Source organism: Apium graveolens, chromosome 7 (assembly GCF_009905375.1).
Source record: "Apium graveolens cultivar Ventura chromosome 7, ASM990537v1, whole genome shotgun sequence".
Lineage (NCBI taxonomy): Eukaryota > Viridiplantae > Streptophyta > Magnoliopsida > Apiales > Apiaceae > Apium > Apium graveolens.
The window spans coordinates 126,778,137-126,786,238 of record NC_133653.1 but is presented as its reverse complement, the minus strand read 5'-3'; the positions used below and the strand labels follow the sequence as shown (position 1 = coordinate 126,786,238).

The 8,102-nt window shown below is 33.0% G+C and overlaps 1 protein-coding gene across 1 annotated transcript; it reads left to right on the top strand.

Moving 5' to 3' along the window:
• Positions 1-434: 434 nt before the first annotated feature.
• On the top strand, positions 435-7,450 carry LOC141672194 (tRNA ligase 1-like). The gene is made up of 6 exons (XM_074478731.1): positions 435-622; positions 2,001-2,435; positions 3,631-3,681; positions 3,804-3,886; positions 4,599-4,698; positions 7,327-7,450. The coding sequence occupies exons 1-6, from the start codon at positions 554-556 to the stop codon at positions 7,441-7,443; spliced, it is 855 nt and encodes a 284-aa protein (XP_074334832.1). The 5' UTR covers positions 435-553; the 3' UTR covers positions 7,444-7,450.
• The last annotated feature ends 652 nt before the right edge of the window (positions 7,451-8,102 follow it).

Sequence of the window (8,102 nt, the reverse complement as noted above, 5' to 3'; positions counted from 1 at the left end):
AAGAAGTTTGATTTTGTCTGATACAATTTGATGTAGAGCTATGTGGAGTACGAAAAGAAATGCTAAAAGAAAAATTTACAAGATTTAAAATTATTTCAATATCTATTTAATTTTATTCTATAAATATTATCTTTTAGTTATTAATATATTTTAAAAATATTTTTAAGAGAACATTGCTGAGCGGGCTTCTCAACCAGTTGAAGTCAGCATGTGTACCAATAAATACTCGGAGACGTAGTAATGCTGTAAATATTTGATAACCGAAATTATGAAATAACCTGCGGCAAGGATTAAATAACCTGACAAAGATTATTAATGTACAGAGTCAGTTAAAGATGAAAAATCTAGAACGTAGAATCTCCGGTTACAACGGTCCGATCAAACCGAAATGAACGTTCGAAACAAACCGTTAATTGCTAAAACCCACTTGAGCATCTCATTCTCACCCCACTGTCAAAATAAAACCCTATTCCTAGGGCGGTGAAACTGGCTACTCTCTGGACCTCTCTTCCACTGTGTATATATAATAATCATCTATACATATAAACTCTGTATGTCTGTTTCTCGTTTATTCTCGTCTCTCAAATTCGGAACCTTCATTCCTTCTCCTCTACTCCATCAGGTACATTACACACACTTTTCATGTCATTCGTTGATTATTGCTACAATTAGCGTTTATGTGGATGCTGTGTTGTTTTTCTTTCTATGTTTTGAGCAATTTGTTAGGTTTTTCAGCTTTGTTATCTACTTTTTACTTCCCTGCGAATTTTTCGGTAATCGTTGATTGTTTCGATAGTAATAAGCTCAAGTTATTGTGATTTAGACTTCGAATTTACCACTAAATGAAACTGTTTCTCGAGGTCGTATTTGGAAACCAACCTCAGCTAGCTTGCCGGAGTTTTTTAGTAATCGTATCGCACACTTCAGTCTGAAAATTGCGTTTAAGCTGTTGTGAATGTGACAAGGGCTTGGTACATTATTTGAAGCACACACTCTGAATTTTTATGTACCCACACTATTTATGTTCTGAGAGGTTTTGTATTTTCTCTGTAGTGGTTATGTTGATAAAGTGTTTGAAATTATCAGAACTGGATTACTATTAAATTTGGGTCGGTTTACCTTGGTCTAGTATATCTGCCATATGCTTTTTGTAGTAATGACTCGTTTTCTAATTTTTAATATTTATGTTAGACTAAATTGCACTGTTCATACTTGAAGTATAATTGTTTTGAACGGAAATGGCTAAATTTTTATTCATGCCCAGTTGCCAACGTGATGGCTAAATGTTTTTTTAGTAGCCAATTTAGTGGCTCCACCCAACTTCTCTAGCGTCTCTAGCCTACCATCCCTACCAAATATCCACCTCTCTAGCCTCTCATCCACTCCCCTTTCTCAACACACTTGTCATGTTCAATGGCTACATCTCAAATCTGACTTCTCACTCAAATCAGTTACCAACCTAAAATCCTTTTAACTTCTGGAAACAGAGCCAACTCAGTGGATCATGTCTCCAATCAACCTCCATTGCTTTATTTGCCAAACTTGTGCTCTCTCAAAGAAAACATACCGTGTCAAAAGTCCAAAGTCGAGACTGAGTTGCCATATCAACTCAATTCACCTCTCTCTCCTTAAAAAAAATTAGGAAAAATAGCCAAGGCGCTCCTACTTGAAAAATTGGCTTATGAGTCCAAGTGTTAGTGGAGTCCAAAACATTCCTGTAGAAATATGCAGCACTGAACTATAATCGAGTACTATAAGAGATTAGGAACGATGATCATTCATGTTGATTTGTTTATTTACTTCTGATGCTATTTTTTTCTCGGAGATATGATGCTTGCATGTTTTTTACCTGTTACCTTGTTTTCTGGATGAAAAACTTTACTATCTCTACATCTGCTGGTTCTTCAATTGTTTTTCTTAGCTATAAACAGCAAAATTTATGTCTCTGGAGTTTGTTCACCTATTAATATTTTCTTCAATGTTATATTTTCTTTCATAAGAGAAAAGCTGTTCACATGGAGAAACGGTGGAGAAAGAAGCCACAAGCTAGAATGAGTTCATCTACAGCAGCAGAGACTGAGGATGTCAGCAACAGACTTCGTGAGATGAGTGTTGCTGAAAACAGTGGGGAGTTGCATGCTTCAGTCTCATCTTCACAGTTTGGAACTGTTGGTGCAATAAAGCATGTCCCTGCACAGGGTGTCAAGTCCGTTTGGAAGCCAAAATCTTATGGAACTGTAAGTGGAACACCAACAATAATTGCTAAAGATGAAGGTGGATCTAAAACAGCAATAGCTGAGAAAAGTGATACTGCTGCGAGTAAGTTTGATGGCAAGTTGTTGGAGGATTTTACCGTGGACAAGTCTACATACTCGAGTGCCCAGATAAGAGCAACCTTTTATCCCAAATTTGAAAACGAAAAGTCTGATCAAGAGGTAATGTTTCTAATACCTCTCTGCAAAGAAATTTAAAGTTAAAATAAATACTTTACTGCATGTTATTTCTTTTGTTTTTGTATCAAAATGTGAAGTACAAGAGAAATCAAAGTTACTATATTACTTCATGTTGTTTACCCTTTGAAGCAATGCTGTCAATCGTCATGTTTCACTGCCCAGTTTCTTTACAGCGTTGTCAGCGTATATCTTATTTTGTTGTATTTGAAGAGTTTGCCGTGTAATTATCTTTTTGAGGAGAAAAAGTATTATTTAGGTAGACAGAAGTGTCCTCCCTGTCATAGAAAGAAAGAAGTCCTGGAAAAGATTCTTAGATATCCAATAGATTATATTCGCTCATATTAGTTCTTTAGTTCAGTTTTACTAGGTTAGTGGGTCTGTTGGATTCATTAAAGAAACTTGTGTCATAGATAGTTGGTGGCCATAACGTGGAAGGGTTTTCATGATTTTCTTCCATTAACCTTAAAGAAATTGTTATGTGTAGCTTTCCAGGATATAGATATATTTATAGTCCAGTATTCAATTTTTAAGCAAGTTCTTCTGTGAGATTTTACATCTGAAGGTCACTGTGTACCATGACCTAAAATATTTAGATATCACATATAAGCAGGGTAACGAGTTTCTGATTATTGGAAGTGTTCTTTAGTATGAGACTATTGTCACGAGTATTTAGTTTGTAGCCGGGAAGAAGGTTCGTATCAAGGAGTTTGTAATTAACTTTTTTTGGATTGTGGATTGCTAGTTCTCTGTGAGATTAATGCTGAGATTTGTCCCAACTTTACCTTATAGCGGCTCATACTCTATACAAGCTGTCCATATCATTGGCTTGAAAATCAGTAATATATTTAAAATTGTTTATAGGGTGGTTTCTTACCCCTTCATACCCATATCGGTATTAAACAAAAAGAAGCAGAAAGGTTGTACATCTATATTTATAGTTATATTTTTGATCTGTCTAATCTGTAGCCTGAAAGTACTTGCAACTTGACATGCATCCTGAAATTTAATTATTTTTATGCAAGAGTCAATCTTTACACAACAGTAGCAATTGTCTCAAATTTTTACATTTTGGAGTTCTACTCTGCTATACACTCTCTTAGTGAATAGTGCTCATATGCTTGATAGTTTGTTTTCGGAATGATTATCACATTGATTTACTTTCCTCTTTGACTGTCAGGTTAGGACGAGGATGATTGAATTGGTCTCCAAAGGGCTGGGTACTCTAGAAGTATGGGTTAACAGTATCTATTTTATTATGAATATAGTGTTCTTCATTATTCAAAATATAACTCTTTATTTATTATACAGTGGCCTTAAATCCTATCTGTTCATTGATTATCTTGTACCCAGGTTTCTCTAAAACACTCTGGATCGCTTTTTATGTATGCTGGTCATGAAGGTGGCTCATATGCCAAAAATAGTTATGGGAACATGTATGTTTTTCTCCGTCTTACTATTTTTAATACAATTAACTTTTATCTAATATAATTATTGATTTAGTTCACATCAATGCATGACAATTAGCTATACCATAACCTTACTCGGATGATTTACATTGCTATAACTATTAATTTATCAGTTGCATATTATGTTCATGTTGTGCTTAATTGGAGTAACTGCCAAGTAAATATTACTTTTGTAGCCATGTAACTGATGGAAGTAGAAAACACACTTAATGCTCATGTATATGAGTAAAGTCCATCCCTGGATCACGCGAGGTCACGAAATCCGACTTCAGCCGGTTTTATTCAATACCATTTCAATGAGTATGTCTTGAGTAACACATGATATCAGTATGTAGGCTTGCAGAGAGCATACATACCGCCATGTATATTTGGGGACAGTTTTTAGACTCGTGCTGCTATTCTACATGTAATATATATTTTGGATTTTTTTTTCATTAAATAAGTTTAGCTTACCTGCTCGTGGTATTCTCTCAGTTACTCTTGTGCTTGGTTTACCTTTATTGATCTTTTAAAAGCATACAACAGATCTGGACGCAAGACAAGTATATTTTAGCCTTCTTCAACCTTTTGGTTCAAGTAGATGGAAAGACATGTCTATGCTTTTGGGCTGTTTCGCTTGGATGTTATTATTATTTGGATTTTCCTTGCAGCATGCTGAATCTTCACTCTTATATTGTAGTTACACTGCTGTCGGTCTTTTTGTTCTTGGGCGAACATTTCAAGAGGCATGGGGCAGCCATGCAAGCAAAAAGCAATCAGAATTCAGTGATTACCTTGAGGTAGTTTTCTTGTAGATAGAGTTCACTACAATCCAGAATTATATGTTTGCTCTTACTCATGCTTTTCATTTTGCAATTATGTGGATAGTGGTTGAGGTGTGATTGAACATTTAAAATAATTGTATACTTTATTAGAACAAAAATTGGCTGTCGATGGTAGATCGCAAAACATGGTCAGCTAATTAATATAACCAATATTTTTCTCGACTTCAATGCACATATTTGTGTTTTCATTAATAACTATATATATATATATATAGGCAAGTGATCAATATAAACCAATGTTATTCTAGAAACTAGAAACCACTCCTTCAATCACTGTTTATAACTACATAAGTCACTAGTTTCTATGTAAATTCATCAGTTTTTAATTTAAATAATTGAGAAAATTTACTTATGATTGATATTGGTCGATTATTGATGATCAATTATAGTTGTAGGAGGTCCATGATGGTAGCAAATGATGGGATGAGGTGTGTGGTGATGGTGATAGTCATTAGTGGGGGAAGTTATGATGATAACGGTGATAGGCGAATCATGGTTGTAAGTGACGGCGGCAGTAGTAGAAGGGTTGATGATGATGCCATGAGTTTCATCAATGTAGTATGATTGAAGATGATGATGATACGTTGTATATATGTGTATTTTATTATTTATATTTGTCAGATTTTGCATATATAAAACTAGTGATTTCTGATATACAAATGAGTGATTTTTGTAGTTAAGAACAGTGATGAAAAACTGCTCAGAGACTAGTTTCTAGTATCTAGGCTAATTTAGTTTTCTAGTGGAGTAAACCCCTATGTATATATATACACTATACATATATAGGGTAGCACTCCATAGCATACCCTCTTGTATGAGTTCCGTAGACACCACTATAAATTATACATAATACATATATTTAATATATTTTTTATGAAATATAATTGAAAATAATGATTAGTAAATCGAAAACGAAATTCTACAATTTTTTTATATTAGAACTTATTGAAAATTATGCAATATCCCGACATGATTCTACAACAGAATTATAATTATCCTGAATTATTCTCTACTATAGAACCAGTTTCGAAAATTAACTTTTTCATTCAATTTTTAGGTATTAAAGTATTTATAATTTATATCTATTTTATAAGTATTCAATAATAGAATTTATAATAAAATTTATGATTTATTATGTGTACTACGGAACTCCATATAAGGACCTCCATGGGATGTTGGCCTACACACACACACAAATATATATATATATACACACACATTACATATATATATATAGACCACACACACATATATATATACATGTATCTAAGCAAAACAAATTTTTTAGAGGTTGAAAATTATTGCTGTGAATGAGGAAGGGGTATTGTATATCATGAGAAACTTGTCGACTATCTCACAGGCTTGCCAAAATGAAGATACATAATTACCCTTCTCTTGTTACTTAATATAGGCCACTAAACCATTTATTACATCTCTATTGTAGGGAAAGAACTCTAACTTGTCCTTGCAGTCAAAAAGAGTGAACAGAACATAACTTTAGTTATATTTCCAACTTGATCCATGCGTTATTTGTAAGGATCTCCCTTAATATGATATATGTAGTTACTTGTAGACAGACACTGAGATTGAATATGTTTTTATCCTAAGGTAATAATAAAACCTAATCTAGGGCTAAACAACTGCATGTTCCTCGTGCATGACGATAACCAATTGTTAGCATTTTTTAATGGGTGGAAATACACATTTTTGTTGACAGCAGATCCTTTCACTTCTCTTTGGCAATTAGATATATCCAAATTATAAAATTCTCTAACTAAATAATACTATTATAAATCTACCATTATTGAAATCCAGAATTCCCTTTCACGTGTAAAGTGCATTTTATCTTTTCTTATTAAGTAGTTCTATATAAGAAAAAAATTGATTTCTTCTATCATGTTTATCCTTTGTTTCCTTATTAACCTTGTATTTGACAAGAATAATTTCAAACTAATGTAACCATAAACTAACTATAGAAATTTAATGCAACATCTTCACATGGCAGTATGGCCACCTCAAATTGTATGAAACCTATAATGAAGTCTTCAGCAGACTTACTGGTTAGCTTGACTAGTTTGGGCAGTTCTAGCATACTCACTTGGTTTTCTTCAATTTACAGCATGCTTAGATAATGATAAGAGTATCTACCTTCCATAAATATCCATGATTGCTTTGAATTCTCTACTAATTGATTACATTGTGTGTTTGGTCATCGTTGCCATTAGTCTTGGTTATCACAAGTGCGACTTTTCCGTTGGTTCACATTTCAATATATCTTTAATATGTTTAAGACTTAAGTTGATATTAATATGTCATTTGGTGCTCATACTCAATATAGATATCACAAGTGTCATATGGTACGGATATTCAATGTAGTTATCTGAAAGTGCGACGGTTTTGTTGGTGCCCTTTTTTAATATATCTTTTATTTGTTGGCCATAATATATATCTGGATTTATGTCATTTTGACTTGTCGGCATAACATCGGCTCGTGTTCAAGTATGCCAGTTGTATATACATATTCTCTCTTCCCTTCCTCTTCTGGATTTTAACTTGGAAACAGTATACGTGTTATAATTTCAGAGGAATCGCATGTGCATATCTATGGAACTGGTGACTGCTGTTCTAGGAGATCATGGACAACGTCCTCTTGAAGATTACGGTAAGGTTGGGTGGACCAGGAGCTGTAAAGTTCATTGAAATTGGGTGAATATTAGATATGAGATGAGATGTTTATATATTATTTTACATAACATGCCGGGTCCCTTATTTTGTGTGGGTAAAATTTAATTTAGCAAAAACTCAAGTCTTCAATTCCGTGCAAATTACATAATAGCCATACACATATGTATGCAAATAGGCTTTTCAATTCTTTCTCCCCTCTAGTAAATTTGCATTCATACGCACAAACACAATCTCATCTTTTTTTTAAACAATTTAAAGCCTACCTTGATTTTTTGAAATTACCTTTACCTATTTGTTTTTCTTTTTTGCCTTTTTACTTCTCAGTATTGAAAGTCTGGTTGGTGAACTTTGTTTATATTTTTGTGAAGGAAGATAGTTTTTTTTTCTGGTCTTAATATGGATTTAATTTTATGGACTATATGATTGTATGTATGAATGTATGTATGTATGTATGTTTTAAGAGTTGAGTTCTATGGAGACCATTATTAACTTGAACTTTTTATATGTAACACAAAATATATGTTATATTTCGCTAGTTAGAAAATGGATTACTTTTTAAAGTACATATTATATATTAATGTTTTATATGTATTTTATATTTTGTGTCTTGTTTTTCCATCAATTTTTATATTTGATCCATATTACATATTTGTTTTGTTTTCTAATTTAATTGT